The sequence below is a fragment of the Muntiacus reevesi genome, chromosome 1, assembly GCF_963930625.1.
Source record: "Muntiacus reevesi chromosome 1, mMunRee1.1, whole genome shotgun sequence".
NCBI classification, from domain to species: Eukaryota; Metazoa; Chordata; class Mammalia; order Artiodactyla; family Cervidae; genus Muntiacus; species Muntiacus reevesi.
Genome location: NC_089249.1, coordinates 7,056,006 through 7,074,900, shown reverse-complemented (window position 1 = coordinate 7,074,900; position 18,895 = coordinate 7,056,006). Strand labels below are relative to the sequence as shown.

The following is an 18,895-nucleotide window of genomic DNA, read 5'->3' as shown; positions in this document are numbered from 1 at the left end:
TAGCTACAAAATCAGGAGGATTCAGATGGGGCCGGACCGCCAAGGGCTTGCCCCCATTAAATGGACCCACCATGTCCATGTAGAGTCTCAGCTCAGGAGTCGGCTCATCAGCTGAGGGTTTGTGAGCTTCAGGGTAAAAAGTTAATTTCCTTGAACCTTATTACACTGAACATGCACTGAAAGAACTCCACCCCGATCTGCAAGTGCCAACTGTGCAGCCACCCACCATCCCCAAATTCTTGCATTCCTCACTCCCCCAACTCCCACTCCACACGACTGGGGCTAGGAAATGATCTTCCTTCAGGCCTTCCTTATTCTGTCAATGAGAAACTCACGTCATATGAGGGAGAGAGAAGAAATCTTACACAGAATATAAATAAGAAATTATTTTAAGATGGCTATCACGTTAAATCAAAATTCCCTCAGCATTAGCAAGTACAAACACCAACAGTTGAATGTTGGCACAGACATCTCTGCCCTTCAAAGCTTTGCCAGACAAATGTTATAAGCAGACCAAACTATGGTGATTCTGTGAAGCAGTTATTTGTTGCCACAGCAAGCAGAACAGGAGATTTCCTAAATTCCTTTCAGGAAATCATCTGGAACTGAATAGAGAATCGTTGGAATAGTCTGTAGGCCAAATTTACATTGTGCATGGTACAGCCTCTCCTTGTTTTAATTCACACTCAAAAAGCTGGCATAGAGTTTGTTAAGTCACTGTCAGTAATAGTTTTTAAATGCAAGGAACAAAACAGAGAGAGAGAGCACACAATTAATGCTATCCGTTAAGCATGCAAATATCTTGCCATCTATTTTTTTTAAGTGTTGTCAGTTTTTAAGATACTTGGCTATGTTTTGAGGAAATAAGGGAAAAAAATATCTGTCCCAAGTGTCCGAATATTCAGAGCAAGTATTTACATACAATAGAGAAGACTCAAATAGCAATGTTGCAAATGCCAGCAACAACTCAAGCATGGTCTCGAGGGGAGAATATTGTCCTTTCTTGGCCTACATTCCAATGACTGGATAGTGAACACAGGGAATAAATACGTCTCCTGCAGACAAAGGTGCCACCAACATGGTAAGGAAGTCAACAGAAGCCATTTCCTCCAGCTAAAACTAGGCAGTGAGTGCAGGTCAGTGCGAATTTACTATAAAGCAACGTCCGCTCATGACTGACATGCCTGAGGTGTTTGTTCACCCATCGAGTAGCTGGGCCATAAGTACAGGCCAAGTTCTTCAAGCAAATGCGGTCCAAGTTCCACGGCAAGTCACACACAGGCTAACCACAGTTTATCATCCAAACTACAACACTTTTAAAAGTGAAAGTGAGCACTATTAGTAATTACTTCAGGACAACAGGCATAAACCAGGACCATCCTGGACAAGCTAGAATGGATGGCTACCCTACCTAGAGATGTAGTTATTAGATGGATATTCAGTATCATATTGACAAGTTACAACTAATCTGAAAGACTGAGGGACCCTGGAGAAATATTTATCCATTTAGGAAATTCTTTCTTTTCATGAATACTTTACTGTCTACATTTTTATTTATGATCATGTTAAAGGAAAACTAAAAACAGTATACCTAGCAATACAGATACAGCCACTAACTTTTGTGACACTAAGTCATTAAATTTTCTTTGTTTAGCATTCAACGATAACAAAAGTCTTAAGACAACAGGAAATACAGGGGAAGATATTCTGACAGTAAATTTCATACCTTGGAAGAATGACCTCTGATCATCAATTTTCTGCAAATAGTGTAAATGTAAATGGTACCTAGATGGAGAAAAAAATTAATATGTTTTATAGTCACATGATAGAACTTTACATTCCACTTTCTATAGTTTAAGTTGGTAGTTCCCAAAACAAATGACTCTCTCATGAGAAAATCTGATAATGGCCAAAGTTATTTTTTTTTTTTTTTTTTTTTTTGGGTTTTGTCATACATTGACATGAATCAGCCATATAGTTACACGTATTCCCCATCCCGATCCCCCCTCCCACCTCCCTTTCCACCCGACTCCTCAGGGTCCTCCCAGTGCACCAGGCCCGAGCACTTGACTCATGCATCCCACCTGGGCTGGTGGTCTGTTTCACCATAGATAATATACATGCTGTTCTTTCAAAACATCCCACCCTATCATTATAAAACTTTTTGTAACTTGTAGTTAAATTTTTAAAAGAATTAATATGACCATATTTTAAAACTACTAACAGGAAACTTTTACTCTTACTTTAAAGGCATTTTAAAGTACTGGTCAGTGAGAACCTTACTATAAAACAAAGCCAGCTCATGACAGGGACATAGCTGAGGTATTTGGTTAGCCAACTAGTATCAGGGCTGTAAGTTACAGTCCAAGCTCTTCCAGGAAAATGCAGATCAAGTCCCATAGCAAGATATAAGTTTAAGTTTTGAAATATACTGAACAAAAGGATATTTTAATAGCATAATGTATGTACTTTGCGGTTTTATTAATTCATATAAAGTTTTATTGGTTCCCATGGGTTCCTCACAGTTGCATAACTAAAGATTTATCTCCAAATAAGACTAGAATACATATTTAATCATATAGCACAATACTCAACAAGGAAACTCATAATTTAAAACTCATAATGTATAATAGGTTACATTATATTCATTTGCTGTTTCATATAATATCTATCCCATTATTAAGTACGTCCCATAAGCACGCTGATGAAAAATGCCATTTCCAACTCCTATGTAAGATCATTCAAGTATGATCATTTTTTAAATCAGGCCAATAATTAAATGAAGATAGATGGCTCATTTCATGGCAGCATTTGGAGGACAAGTGGAGAATGACATCACCGTATATCTTTCTATATAGAAAACATATTATCAGGCTATAGACATAACCCGAAAGACAATACAGCATGCTTTAAAAAGGCATTTAATTATAATGGCAAGCAATCTAAATATTTCCCATAAAATATCTGATCTAAAATTCATAACCACCATTCAACAATTACAAATGCTAAGTTCGCTTTTAAACTTAAAAAGCTTCTGAGAAAATAGCACCTGCTCCAAAACACACAACCCTTGATTACAGTACACCTGCTAGCATAATAACATGACACAAATCAGTGACCAAAATATACTGAATAAAATCTTAAACACTTAAACAACCATAAGGTTCACAGAGAATGCAATTAAGTGCTTCACATTCACGGCCTCAGGATTTGTAATGTGCCTGCTCTCATGACATAGAATTACCTATCTCCAGTAAGATCCAGCAGGAACAATTACTGAGCTAGTAAGAGCTCAGGTTCAGCATTCTTAACTTGGCTTTGTTGACCTGGTCTGTATAACTGTGTTACTTAGAAAAAAATCGCCTAGTGAGGATATGCATAGGAGACATGTGACTCTTCACAAAACACTTGACTCAGGTGTGAGCAGGGAACCCAGACAAACATTCAGCAGTGGGAACTGGGGGACTTCAGAAAGCCCCAGGAGACTGCCCTCAAGAATAACTTGGGCCCTTGGTACTTCAAAGATGTACCTTTAATCTTTGCACCCTAGTGCATCCTGACTATAACGGAATTCTTCCCTGATGGTTCAGGACATTGGCATGGCTTACAGATTCCACTGCAGAAGCCCAATAGACAGAGTGAATGGTTCAGAAGGGAGCACAGACTGAATCTTGACGATCTCAGAATGCCTCTGGAACTTAGTTTGATGTTTTAACCAAATCCCTGATACAGAGTGACTTGTGACTTGTGACAAGTGATTCCTTGACACGTGACTCCTTTCCATCAAAGACAGCCACCACCAATATAATCTGATTATTCGAAGGCTTAAATGATTTGGGTTCAGGTTAGTTGGGAAGTCAGATATTATCCAATATTATCCAATATTCATTTACCCAGTTAGACTTTGTGAAAAAACCAAGATTGATTAAATAACTTAAGAAACCAGCTCTTATAATTGTATAATAGTCAATTAAAGTAAAGAGTGTTAATGTTTAGCAGGAAAATTCAAATGTATTTTAAGAAATTGACTACAGGTCATTTTTTCACAACTCAAATTCCAAAGTTTTAAAACTACAAGGTCTTTGCACTTGCTAAACTCCCAGCTGGAATGCCCTTCCCCAGAATGCTCAGATGTCTCAGCCAGGTGTTTATTCAAATCTCCAGTGACGTCTACCCTGACCATTATTTAAAATTGCAGTCCAGGCCCCAGACCAGCCATCACTCTCACTAATCCCTTTCTAGACTTTATTTCCCTCCATAGCTCTCATCATCAGGGGCTTTCCAGGTGGCTCAGTAGTAAAAGAATCTGCCTGCCAATGCAAGAGATGAGGGTTTGATCCCTGGGTCGGGAAGATCTCCTGGAGAAGGAAATGGCAACCCACTCCTGTACTCTTGACTGGGAAGTCCAATGGAAGAGGAGACTGGTGGGCTGCAGTCCACGGGGTCAAAAAAAGTCAGACGTGACTGAGCATACACACAAATAGTTCTCATCCCCACCTGACACATCATTTAGTTTTGATTTGTTTATCATCTCTCTGAAGTACTACGGCAACATGAGAAACAGGGTTTTTGTGTGTTGTCCACTCCTGTATCCCTAACACCTGGAACAATGCCTGGCACTTAAGTTTGAGATGAATTAACTAAAACAGGGATGGCAACCAATGACAGTAAGTGCATGTACCTCCCTGAACCCAGCAACCCCGCTCCTGGGCGTGCATCCCAGAGAACTCACACGGGTCTCTGAGAGGGCCGACGTGAGGACACTCACCACAGAACTACCTGTAAGGTTAGAGAGGCAGGGCCAACCAGGTGCCCATCCTTACATGCATGGACCTCTGCCGAAGACAATTCAGCAGGCATTTAACAAGCCAGGTTTACATATAGGAACATGGCTAGATTCTAAAACCATAGCATTGAGCAGAAAAATATTTAGGAAACAGGATAAAATCTAGAACATGACGCCAAAGAAAAAGCATACAGCAGAATAAGGATGTGGAAGACACAGGGATTGTTTGATATTTTTGAAAAAGAAAATGCGAGGGAGGTGGTTTTGTGGGAATCTCAGAAGGATTTCAGACAGAGAGTCACACTACATCGTCTCCACCTCTCAAGCAGAGACTGACCCCAGGGCCCAGCACTCAGGTCTATCGTCCTTTCTTGAGCACAGAAGCTCTGCTCTGGCTCAGTCCCTGCCAAGACGCATGAGCAATGCACCCGGAGAGATGGCCCTGGCAACTCTGATGACGATGGGATGCAAAAGTTTAACAATCACTGGCCTGAAAAATGTCTCCCAGAGACAGTCTCATCTCGGTAGCAAATGTAAGGTCTGATTACAGTCAAAATGTCAACAAAAATTATTTGGGGAGCGTGAAGAAGGAAAAGACTAGGAAGCATACTGTAAGTTGCCATGGATGAGAGAAAATCCAATATGCTTTCTTTCAAGTTGTTTTGCCCTTGTCTTATAAACTCATAACAGACTGTCATTCTTTTTCTTACAAGAACATGTGATCCAGAGAACAATATTATAGGTTACTCCTTATAACCTCAAATTTTAACTTTAAAGGGAATTTAAGTTGAATTTGAATTGTAACTCTTAAAAGAAAAAAAACAAAGGTTACATTTTGATAAGATTTAGATAAGATTCACTTTATGAAACATATATAATGCATACATATGTCTATCTATACAATGAATATATATGTATATAAATAAACCATATACACATATACATGCACATTCTCAGAGTTCCTCACTCAAAAACAAGTAGGAGGAGAAGGCTGATATATAGGAAGCCCTAGTCACTGGCCAAAGTATTTGAGGAGAGGACCGATAAATAGATGATGCTTAGAAATAATCTAACTTGCAAGGGTCCTCTGATCCTTCTCCACTTAGATTTATGTGGCCAAAAAGTTTGCTCAAGTTTTCCTGTAAGATGTTATAGAAGAACCTGAACGAACTTTTTGGCCAACCCACTATCGCCTTACTCACTGAGTGCCCCCTATTTTGTTCATATGTGAAACTGATTATCTCCACAGCTCTGACCCTCCCTCGAGCAGAAAACCCACACACTTTCTGTATAGGTCCCTGCTCATAAGGACAAACTAAAGTGTGCTAAAAACGTAACAAAGCCCCGATGTCCTCTTATGAAAGGAACGTCACCTAAATCACAAGGTAATCAAGTCATCATCGAACTTGGCATTTAAATAACTTCCTGAAAGACACAATGAAAAACAGAATATTGAACATTGATATATACCATTGAAGATAATCCAGCACAGGTGCTCCTGTGGCAAAGCCACCTGCATGATGAGCCTGAAGGAGGACAAGATTTGCAGACAGTGGATCACAGAATCTTTATTCTGCAGGTTCACATCGCTGTCACAGACCAACTGGTAGGTGCAAATATTTTTGCCATTTAAAGCATGAAACTGAAACATGAGAAAAAAAAGAATATAAATAATGTTTACACAACTTAGGAAAGCACATCTTAAAATGTAAAAAACTAAAATGGAAACAAGTTACGTGTCACTAGCTCAGTAGGTCAGTAGCGTACAGGAGACTGAACGTTTGTGTCCTTCCAAAATGCGTATGCTGAAACCTCCCCCCTGCCATATGAGAACATAGCGGGAAAAGCAAGCCTTCACCAGACACAGGGTCTTCCAGCCCCCTGATCTTGGACTCACCAGTCTCCAGAACCATGAGCAATAAATGTTTTTAAGCCATCCAATCTCTGGATTTTGGCTATAGCAGCCTTAGTGGACTAACACATGGAAAGAAACTCGGTAAAATAAGCTTATTCAAACCATCCATTTAGTTAAGATCATCTTTCCTTAGCCAAAAAAAAAAAAAAGTACAAAGTCCTACTTCCAAGAATATAGGATTGAAACAATTTTTAAAAGTCTCCCTAATGGCATGTTAACATATTAATTCAGATGTTATGTATGTACACAATTCTGTCAGCAAATGTTTGTTGAGCACCTCTGTTTGCCACACTCTGCTAAGCAACAGGGAGTCAAAGATGAGGAAGACAAGGCTCCTGACAGAGGAAAAAGCCTTCCAGGCACACACAGTGTTAGGGATGCTTAAGGTGACTGCTATGGTCACTGAGCTGAAAGTCTTTTTTAAAGCTGGGTAAGAAGGTTTAAGACAAGTTGAGCTATAGAGGTGGTCCATGGTTAGAACATGAACACCATTCCAAGGAATGTGGACTAGTATTTGATTTACACTTTTTAGAAATGAATTCTAACAAAAGTATGAAAGATGCAAAGCAGACGGGGGACAAAGCTACATGCAAGAGACTAACAGAGATCAAAGGCTTCTGAGGTTGTCCAGAGACAAAAGGGCCCTGAAATGGGGCTCTGAAAGTGGGGATGAAGAGAAAGGAAAGAGCTAAGTCTTGTCTAAGATCCATGGCATTTAATGACCAATTAGAAGTGAGAGGTAAGAGAGAGAAAGAGGCTTGCAATGGTTTCCTGCTTGGGTGATGGACTGATAAATGATGTTTTTGTTCACTTTGGGACATGCCGATTATGAGATCTTTATGAGGTTACCTGGATAGGTGGAGAGTTCAGGAGAGCGATTTTGGCTAGAGAGACATCAGAACTACTAAAGCTGTGCAAGTGTACACTCAACAACACCAATGAGCCTTGTTCTGCCCTGCAGACTGTCTGCTTGGATACACATATTTCTAGCCACCACAAAACTGACTTCACAGCTAGGGAGGTGGAGTGCACGCATGATAACACAATAGTGTAAGAGACATGGAGGCCTGGGCCAGGGCAGTAGGGGGGGGTGGGGGCTCAAAAGTTCCCACTTTTCATTCAGCACTCTTCCCAATGGGGCACTGAGATATTACAACTTGTAAGAAATATATACTTGGCCACTCAGATGGCCAAAATATGCTTCTCATATATGTTTGTTCTTCATCCACAGTTTCTAGCTCACAACCTCCCCAAACCCTTGGAATTGTTTTAAATGTTGAGAGTGACAAAGATCTTTGGCTATGTTAATGAGGTGACTTTTGGAAAGTGGCTAAGGATGGAGGTTAAGTTGCCAATGGAGCCAACCATGTGATTAGAGGTTTAGCACTTTCAGTCCCATCCCCTGACCTCCAGGGAAGAGGAGAAGGGCTGGAAGTTGAATCTACAACCAGTGGCCAATGATTCAATCACAATTATGCAATGAAGCCTCTCTTGAACTGCAAGGATATCAAACCAGTCAGTCCTAAAGGAAATCAACCCTGAATATTCATTGGAAGTACTGTTGCTGAAGCTCCAACACTTTGGCCACCTGATGAGAAGAGCTGACTCACTGGAAAAGACCCTGATGATGGGAAACATTAAAGGCAAAAGAAGGGGCAGCAGAGGATGAGATGGTTAGATGGCATCACCGCCTCAGTGGACATAAATTTGAGCAAACTCCAGGAGACAGTGGAGGACAGAGGAGCCGGGCATAAAACAGTCCGTGAGGTCTCAAAGAACTGGACACGGCTTGGTGACTGAACAGCAACAACGAAGCCTGCATAAAAGCCCAAAATGACGGTGTTTGGGAAGCTTCCAAGCGGATGAATACCTGGGGGTGCTGGGGGTGGGGTGCCTGCAGGGGCCACGGAAGGCTGCAGCCTTTCCCCACCCCTTGCTCTGTGTATCTCTTCCCTCCAGCTGTTCCTGAGCTACATTAGGTCTGCTTACAATAAACCTGTAACCTAATAACTAAAATGTTTTCACAAGTTCCATGAGCCACTACAGCAAATTTTTGAACACAAGGATGGGTCGCAGGAACCTCTGATTTGTAGCCAGGCAGTCAGAAATAGAGGTAACAAGTGGAGTTACCTGAGTGGGTTGCCATTCCCTCCTCTGGAGGATCTTTTCGACCCCAACAACAATCTGAAGTGGGTATGGGATGGGGGGGAATGGGGAGTGGTCTTGTAAGACTGAACCCTTAACCTGTGGAATCTGACTTTGTCGCCTCGTAGAGTCAGAATCGAGTTGAGCTGTAGGACAATCAGCTAGTGTCCCAAGAATTATGTCTTGGATCAGGATCCCTTCCCCTCCCCTCCATGCAATTTAAGCGCCAACTCACACTGCCCCGTATTCTCATTCACGCACTTGTGTCACAGGCAAATTGAATGTGCCTTCAAACATGCTTCAACATTTCTGCTTATTAAACCACATGTTGTTTTCAAGGCCTAGAACAATCATTAATTTTGGAATAACACACCCTCGGATTCAGATGAATTAGGGTTCAAAACCAACTGTGTCTATTGCTTTAAAACGACTAGGTTTTTTACTCTCCAATAAACCTGTTTCTTATCTGTAAAAGAGGCATAATAGTACCCATCTCTTAGGACTGTAATGAGGCTGCAAGATAACAGTTCATATAAAGCATTTAGAAGACTACCTAGCACATGGTAACTGCTCAACCAGTGACTCATCGGTAGCAATTAACATAATAATGCTGGTATACTAGAAAAAAGCATGGGTTTTTTTTTCATATCAAAAGATCTATGTTTCCTCTCCAGAGTCACTAGTTATTATACTGTGTGATTAGCTTTCTTTTTCTCTCTTATACAATAGGGATAATAACAGTATCTAACGCACAGAGTTATTGTGAGGAGCCAATGTTTTCCAAAGTACTTTGAAGAGTAAAAGCATTCTACCAATATTAGTTATAATAATAATAATAATAAAACTGCCTACTGGATGAATAAGTGATTATAGTGACAAAATCTCCAAAGCATCTTTACAAAAGTTAATAAGTGCGCTTTCTCATCCAGCACAGAAAATATTTATTAAGCAACTTATAGTCCACAGGTAAATACCACGCCAGGCAAATGAAAGACACCGAGAAGCTGTCCACTAAGGGCAGACTGCCGCATGGCTGATCATCAACGGCAGCTATTTCAGCCACCACTCTCATCTTACTGTATGTGCTGCAGTTTTGTCTCCAAAGCCTTTTGGGAAAAAGACAGCTTTGAACTGATTCACGTCTGCTTTAGTCTCATCAAAGTTGATGCTGAACTGCTGAAGATATCTGCCATAGCACTGCAAAAGGGCCAGTTTATATTCCTGAAAAAAAAAAGGACTCCATGAAGGTTTTAAAACACCATTTTTCTTATCATTATTAAAATTAGGTGATATTGGGTTTCCCAGATGGCGCTAGTGCTAAAGAACCCACCTGCCAATGCAGGAAACAGAAGAGACGTGGGTTTGATCCCTGGGGTGGAAAAGATCCTCCAGAGGAGGGAATGGCGACCCACTCAGGTAATTTTGCCCATAGAATCCCATGGACAGAGGAGCCTGGCAGGGTCACAAACACTCGGACTTGACTGAAGCAACTTAGCACACCCAATGTTCGTATTATTCTCAATGGTGTCAATGTTGATAATTACTATGACCACCATTACTTCCATCATGACATCATTACTAACATTATCACAACTATTTCCAAACACACACATGACAGACACTGTTCTTGGCAATTCGTGTGCATTATTTAATTCTCCTCACAACAAAACAATTGCGAGATGAAACTTCAAAGACAGGGATACTCCCCAGGGTATTGTGTGTGGTAATACCTGGATGGATATACTCAAAATCCAACAGGTTCAACCTCAACAGAGGATAGTAATCCACCAACTCAATCACAGAAGTGGAGGAACTGTTTAACCAACCTTGCTTCTCTGATACCTCCTAAGCTCCAAAAAAGAAAGGACAGGAAGGGGAGGGCAGCTAGGGAGAGGAGAAAAAAATGGGGGTGGGTGGAGGAAAGAAGGAAGAGGAAAAAAGGAAGGAATGAAAGAAAGAAGAGAGAAGAGAAGATTGCAGGTGATGAGATGGCTCTTTCATGTCCCATTTCTGAAGTCACCTCAGGACCAATCAGTCTGAGCTGTTGTTAGTTAACAATTCTCGTCAGTTCTAATTCATGCTTAGGTTCCCATTACAAAGTCAGATGCCTCATTTCTGAAGCCCACAGGGCACAGCTGACCTGGAAAGTTTCAGGGCGGTGGATGCCAGCAGGCTCCACAGATGAGTCAGCTCCAGCCCTTCCTCTGCTTCTTCCCATAAGACTGCGTTTCCAGGAAGAGCAGCTGCCCTGGGTGTGAACTGCCTCTTGGGTTACCTTGCCCCTCTGCAGATTCAGAGTTAAAACGCTCTTTTGTTCCTATTTCTATTGACTTGTTTATTACTTGCTCACTAATTAATTCTGAATCTTTTCCATTCTAACTTGATTCACACAATGAATTCAAATCTAGGTTCAAAACAAGAGTAGTCCAACAAGATGAGCTTTACTGTAACTAAAATAAAAATAGACTCTAGAAACCAAAGTAACCACTCAGGTTTGTTTCCAGGGTTATAAATACCTTTCCGGCCCACTTTCCCATCAGTGAAAAGTAGTTAAAACATTTTCTTTGTTTCTTTAGTAAATCTTTTAGATATTCTACCTGAAATACTCTGAATGCTTGGCCACTGCCCATTATCAACTTGCTTTATCAACTTCTAACATGTTCCTTCTTCCTCCCTCCACCCACCTGGATACTCCTGAAACAATCTCAGACCATGTTGTGTATCACCAGCTCCTTGTTATGGAATTCTCCCGGCAAGAATACTGGAGTGGGATGCCATTTCTTTCTTCAGGGGATCTTCCTGACCCAAGTATTAAACCCAGGTCTCCTGCATTGCAGGCAGATTCCTTACCATATGAACCACCAGGGAAGCCTTGTTATATTGAGAAGAAGCATAAAAATAAAGAGCGGGGCACTCATCTAATTCTTGTGAAAACTGTTATTCCATTTCACATGAACATAGCTTACAAGTTGGATCGCACTTGGGTTTCTTTTTCTGTAGTTTCCCAAACTCTGCATTTTCAAGTCTCTAAGAATCAAGGTCCAATTACATGGAGCTGAGAGGATTCTTTAATTTGGGCAGCCGAAAATAGATCTTAATGCTCCCTTATGCAAGTTCCTCTGCATCTTTGCCTCTATTCGGTAAATTTCCCTCCCAGACCAAAAAGATTCAAGCCCAGAAAATAGAAATGGAGGAGGAAAATGAAGCTGAAAAACTGTAGACTGAGAAGATTTTAAATTGTGCCCCAAAGAGTTAAGAGAAGCTCATAACAAATAGAAATTCATGAACTTGTCTTACAGAACACAGATAAAGGAAGAGTTTGTTAAAAGCCCTTTGTTTGTAAACTACCTTCACTGATTAAGGTAGCTTTAGTTATTTTTTCTTTTCTTTTTCTCTCTCCTTAATTGCGTACCTTCCCAGCTTCATGGCAGAAAACAAAGAACTAAAGAGCCTCTTGATGAAAGTGAAAGAGGAGAGTGAAAAAGTTGACTTAAAACTCAAAATTCAAAAAACAAAGATCAAGGCATCTGGTCCCATCACTTCATGGGCAAATAGATGGGGAAACAATGGAAACATTGTGATAGACTTTATTTTGGGGGGCTCCAAAATCACTGCAGATGGTGACTGCAGCCATGAAATTAAAAAACCCTTGCTCCTTGGAAGGACAGCTATGGCCCACCTAGATAGCATATTAAGAAGCATAGACATTACTTTACCAACAAAAGTCCATTTAGTCAGAGCTGTGGTTTTTCCAGTAGTCATGTATGAATGTGAGAGTTGGACTATAAAGAAAGCTGAGCACTGAAGAATTGATGCTTTTGAACTATGGTGTTGGAGAAGACTCTTGAGAGTCCCTTGAACTTTAAGGAGATCCAACCAGTCCATCCTAAAGGAAATCTGTCCTGAAAATTCACTGGAAGGACTGATAGTGAAGCTGAAACTCCAATACTTTGGTCACCTGATGGGAAGAACTGACTCACTGGAAAACACCTGATGCTGGGAAAGACTGGAGGCAGGAGGAGAATGGGACAGAGGATGAGATAGTTGGACGGCATCACCGACTTGATGGACAGGAGTTTGAGCAAGTTCTGGGAATTTGTGACAGACAGGGAAGCCTGGAGTGCTGCAGTCCATGGGGTCGCAGAGTCGGACACGACTGAGCGACTGAACTGAATCGACAGCTTCAGGCTGTCCAGCTGTTTTATAGGAACTAGAGTCAGTTCTTGCCTAGAGCCAGCCAACTGGGGGATGGTTGGGACCCCCAACCCTACAATAGGCCTGCCCAGGGCTCTTGACCAGCCTTTTGACGTCAGAGGCTGAAAAGCTCTGGGCTCCCATCAGGCTATGCACCTCCATTTTGAATACACACATAACCCGGGTGCAAATCTGTGCAGAACTCCGACTACCTCACCTTCCCCCTACCTCCAATCACTTTCCCCAAGCCTAAGACCACACTGTTGATAGCTCATAAATATCCCAACTCCCTCGCCTTCCAGGAGGCAGATCTGAGACTTGTTCCTCGCCCGGTTGCCTTGTGAATAAACTGTTTCTCTGCTGCAAACCTCAGCGGCTCAGTACTTGGCTCGCTTCATGTCAGGAAAATGGACCTGGCTTGGTAACAGAATCCCTCCCATGTCTGGCCTAAAATCACTTTGTAAAAAATAACACTTGGTCCAAGGATCCTATTAATACATGTGCCAAAGATTCATATTTAAGTTGGAATAATTTGGGCCCAAGCCAGAGGTTATGAGGAAAAATTCACATTTTCATTAACTGAAAACCCAGCCTCGCTGTGGTCTTATCAAACCAAGTCTATGAGTCTGCAGCAATCCAAGACCCAGGCATTAATAATGGATCTAGAAATAAGGCAGGAACTCAGCTGGAATACAACATTGAGTAAGAACCGGGGCCTGTATGGGATGACTGCTGCAATTACATACAGCAAAGCGTTGAGAAGGAGCCGAAGGTCCTTGAGACAAGGCACCTGGAAGCAAGCAACACACCAGCAAGGCCCTGCAAGGGCTGTGGGCAAGGTCAGCCATGTGAAAAACAACAGGAAGCGGTGTCTGGGCTCCTTTGTCTGAGGTAGGAACATGATGACTCAGCATTTCCTGTGGGGCGCCTACCACGCCCTCTGCTAACTGTGGCCTGGGCTCCAGCTCAGCCTCAGCCAACCGTCTTTCTGCTCAGGAACCTCTCACCTCTGGAGAATCCCAGCTACAAAATTTAAAAGTGAACACTTCTTCTGTCACTGTGCCTCATTAAAGTTTTTACATATTCCCTTGGATTTTTCCAACGGCGGGGTGGGGCAGGGAGAAATTGTGTAAAAGAGGAAGGCTATCCAGTAATAATCATAATAATAATAATTAGCCAAATGAGTTTCATTTGGGCTCTTTTTACTCCAGAGGTACTTACTTTCATTTCACAAAGGCTATCTCCAACCTTCAGAAGCTTCTCGTTGTAATAGGCAGCTGGCAGCCGGGGGGCGTATTTGGTCCAGATATTGAACAAAGAGGTGGCACTGTAAAAATTATAAAATAAAACGATATCTTCAAAGTCAGCAGGAAACCTACATTAATTAGCAAGCGATCCTTAAAAACTTACCTTGTGCTAAGTCTTTTTTTTTACTTTTTATTTTGTGTTGGGGTAGACCAATGCATAGTTTCCGGTGGACAGCACAGGGACTCAGCCGTACATGTCCATGTAGCCCTTCTCCCCAGACTCCCTTCCCCTCCAGGCTGCCTCATAACACCGAGCAGAGTTCCCTGTGCTGGACCGGAGGTCCTTGTTGGTCACCCATTTTAAATATAGCACTGTGTACATGTCTATTCCAAACTCCCTAACTATCCCCTCCCCCCATCCTTCCTCCCTTGTGCTTCCTAATGTGCCATACTGTCAATGTCTAATTATTGAAAAATGTAATTATGGTTATAAGTGATATTTCCTTTGTACCAAGCACTGACAGCTCTTTATATGCATCTTTAATGATTTTTAAATTTTAATATTTTTATTGAGATATAGTTTCAGATGTACTACATGGTGATTCACAATTTTTAAAAGCTCTACTCCATTTATAGCTATTATCAACCACTGACTATATTTCCTGTGCCACGCAATATATCCTTGTAGCATACATAGTAGTTTGTACCTCTTAATCCCCTACCTCTATCTGGCCCCTCACACCTTCCCCCTCCCACCAGCTTGTTCTCTATGTCTGTGAGTCTGTTTCTTTGTTATAATAGTTACTAGTTTGTTGTATTTTTTAGATTCCACATATAAGTGATATCATAAAGTATTTGTCTTTCTCTGGCTGACTTCTTTCAGCTGGCATAATGATGCCCTCCAAGTCTATCCATGTTGTTGCAAATGGCAAGATTTCATTCTTTTTTGTGGCTGAGTAATATTCCTCTGTGTGTGCGTGTGTGTGTGTAAAGTGTTCAAGTGTGTAACACATCTTCTTCATCCATCCATCTCTTGAAGAACACTTAGGCTGCTTCCATATCTTAGTTATTATAAATATTGTTGCTATGAACACTGGGACTGACTCTTTGGGAGCATTTTTTAAAATCAACTTTATTTTTTAAAGTAGCTCTAGATTCACAGAACAACTGAGCAGAATGCATAGAGACTCCCCCATGTGCCCCTGTCTCTGGGACAAGCACAGCCTCCTCCGTTATTAACATCACTCACCAAAGTGGTACATTTGTTACAATTCACACATTAACACATCATTATCACCCAGTATCCCTAGTTTACAGTTAGGGTTTATTCTTGGTGCTGTCCGTTATATGGCCTTGGACAAATGTATAGTGACATGTATCCACCATTGTATCATAGAGAGTAGTTTCACCGCCCTAAAAGTCTTCTTCTGTGCTCTGCCTATTCATCATTCCCTCCCCACTAACCCCAACCACTGAACTTCCTACTCTCTCCATAGTTTTGCCTTTTTCAAGACGCCATACAGTTGGAATCATGTAGTATCAATATGTAGCACTTTCAAATTGGCTTCTTTCACTTAGTAATGAGGATTTAAGTTTCACCCAGGTTTTCCCATGGCTTGATAGCTCATTTCTTCTTAGCGCTGAATAATATTCCATTGTCTATGTATGCCACAGTTTACCAGTTTACTGAGAGACATCTTATTTGTGTCCAAGTTTTAGCAATTTGTATAAAACTGTTACAAACATCCATGTGCAGATTTTTGTATGGAATAAGTTTTCAGCTTCTTTGGGTAAATACTAAGGAGCATGACTGCTGGATTATATGGTAAGAATATGTTTAGTTTTATAAGAAAACAGCAAACTGTCTTCTCAAGTGGCTTTACCAATTTGCATTCCCACCAGCAGTGAATGAAAATTTTCCCGTTGATCCACATCCTTGTCAGCATTTGGTATTGTCAGTGTTCTGGATTCTGGCCATGCTAATAGGTGTGTAGTGCTATCTCACTGTTGTTTTAACTTACACCTTCCTGATAACACATGATTAGGAGCATCTTTTCATATATTTATTTGTCATTTATTTATCTTCCTTGGGTAGACGTCTGCTAAGATTTTTGGCCTATTTTTAAAATCAGGCTGTTTTCCTATTGCTGAGTTTTTAAGAGTTCCATGTATATTTTAGATAGTAGTCCTTTATCAAATACGTCTTTTGCAAGTTTTTTCTCCCAGTCTGTGGCTTGGCTTTAATTCTATTGACAGTGTCTTCCACAGGGCAGAAAATTTTAATTTTCATGAAGTCCAGTTTATCAATTCTTTCTTTCATGGATCGTGTCTTCAGTGTTGTACCTCAAAAGCCACTGCCAAACTAAAGGTCATCTCGATTTCTCCTCTATTATCTCCTAGGAGTTTTATAGCATAGAATTTAATTAGGTTTGTGATCCATTTTGAGTTAATTTTGGGGAAGGATATAAGGTCTATAGCTAGATAGGATTTTCACATGTGGATATGCAATTGCAGCACCATTTGTTAAAAAGATTTGCTTCAATGTATGGCCATCACTCCTTTGTGAAAGATCAGTTGCCTATATTTACATCCATCTGGGCTCTTTATTCTGTTCCTTTGATCTGTTTGTCCATCATTTCACCATACCATGCTGTCTTAGTCAATGTAGTAAGTCTTGAAGTCAGGTAGTGTCAGTCCTCCAAATTTCTTCTCCTTCAATATTGTGTTGCCTAATCTGGGTCTTTTGCCAACATGAGTATTTTTCATTTCATTTTCACAACTGAGATGGGTAGTATCAATATCCCAAACATACAGCTGATCAAACTGAGGCAGGGTGCATCTATACTCTTAGCCAGCATACAACTGTGCCTTCCAGTCCTCTGGAATCTAAACTCCCTGAAAGCAAGGACTTCATCTGTTTAGTCATTGCCCAGCCCCAAGAGTAGTGAATATCTAGTGTAAGTCAGCACTCAATAAATATTTGTTGACAGAAAGAATGAACAGATGAAGGACTAGGGAAAAGAATTCTTTGTTTTTATTTTATGCTTTTCTATAAAGAGTTCAAAGGTTCAACTGTCCAGTCAGTCCATTTAGGGTTATGTTTCCTATGTGGTTTCTAACCAGAGTTCAAAGTGAAGCAGATCATTGCTTATTTTGTTTACCCATTTAGTTAATATTTACTCCTTCCCTTGGAAAGGGAAATTGGAAATTATAAATGCCTCGAGGGAAAAATCTAAATTTCTCTTAATAGTTGTCCAATCTTATCTCGTAAATTCCTAGGTAAGAAAGGTGTTACACACTGAATGTGAGTGCCTCCTCAAAACTCACATGTTGAAGCCCAAGTCCCCCACACAGCTGCGTTTGGAGGAGACTCGGAGGAAGTAACTAAGGCTGAATGAGGTCGTGAGGGTGAGGCCCTGGTCCACTGGGATTAATCCATCTAAGAAGAGACACCAACAAGTTCTCTTTGTGTGTGGTTCACAGAGGAAAGACTGTATGAGAACAAAGTGGACATCTTTTAAGCCAGGAGAAGAGCTCTCACCAGAAACTGATGCTGCCAGACCTTCATCTGGACTTCTAGCCTCCAGAACAATAAGAAAACAAATTTCTGTTGTTTATGTCACCCAGTCTATGCAATTTTGCTATAGAAGCCCAAACTGACTAATTAATAATTGACTATGCCGAAGCATTTGACTGTGTGGAACACAATAAACTGTAGAAAATTCTTCAAGAGATGGGAATACCAGACCATATAACCTGCCTCCTGAGAAATCTGTGTGCAGGTCAGAAGCAATAGTTAAAACTGGACATGGAACAACAAACTGGTTCCAAATAGGAAAAGGAGTACGTCAAGGCTGTATATTGTCACCCTGCTTATTTAACTTATATGCAGAGTACATCATGAAAAACGCTGGGCTGGAGGAACCACAAGCTGGAATCAAGATTGCCGGGAGAAATATTAATAACCTCAGATATGCAGATGACACCACCCTTATGGTAGAAAGTGAAGAAGAACTAAAGAGCCTCTTGATGAAAGTGAAACAGGAGACTGAAAAAGTTGGCTTAAAATTCAACATTCAGAAAACTAGATCATGGCATCTGTTCCCATCACTTCATGGCAGATAGATGGGGAAACAGTGGAAACAGTGGCAGACTTTATTTTGTGGGACTCCAAAATCACTGCAGATGGTGACTGCAGCCATGAAATTAAAAGACACTTACTCCTTGGAAGGAAAGCTATGACCCACTTAGACAGCATATTAAAAAGCAGAGACATTATTTTGTCAACAAAGGTTCATCTAGTCAAAGATATGGTTTTTCCAGTAGTCATATATGAGTATGAAAGTTGAACTATAAAGAAAGCTGAGCATTGAAGAATTGATGCTATTGAACTGTGGTGTTGGAGAAGACTCTTGAGAGTCCCTTGAACTTTAAGGAGATCCAACCAGTCCATCCTAAAGGAAATCTGTCCTGAATATTCATTGGAAGGACTGATGCTGAAGCTGAAACTCCAATACTTTGGCCACCTGATGTGAAGAACTGACTCCTTGGGAAAGACCCTGATGCTGGGAAAGACTGGAGGCATGAGGAGAAGGGGACCACAGAGGA

General features: G+C 41.0%; 1 protein-coding gene across 7 annotated transcripts in view; it reads right to left on the bottom strand.

The window, feature by feature from the left end:
* CFAP54 (cilia and flagella associated protein 54) overlaps nucleotides 1-18,895 on the bottom strand; it is a 292,191-nt gene that overhangs the window by 267,599 nt on the left and 5,697 nt on the right. For all 7 annotated transcript variants that reach the window (XM_065937187.1, XM_065937217.1, XM_065937208.1 and 4 more), the window contains exons 2-5: nucleotides 14,262-14,367; nucleotides 9,924-10,067; nucleotides 6,257-6,428; nucleotides 1,727-1,785 (exon numbers count right to left, since the gene is read on the bottom strand). In XM_065937187.1, coding sequence (XP_065793259.1) covers nucleotides 1,727-1,785; nucleotides 6,257-6,428; nucleotides 9,924-10,067; nucleotides 14,262-14,367 — 481 coding nt within the window. The remainder of the gene's footprint in view (nucleotides 1-1,726; nucleotides 1,786-6,256; nucleotides 6,429-9,923; nucleotides 10,068-14,261; nucleotides 14,368-18,895) is intronic.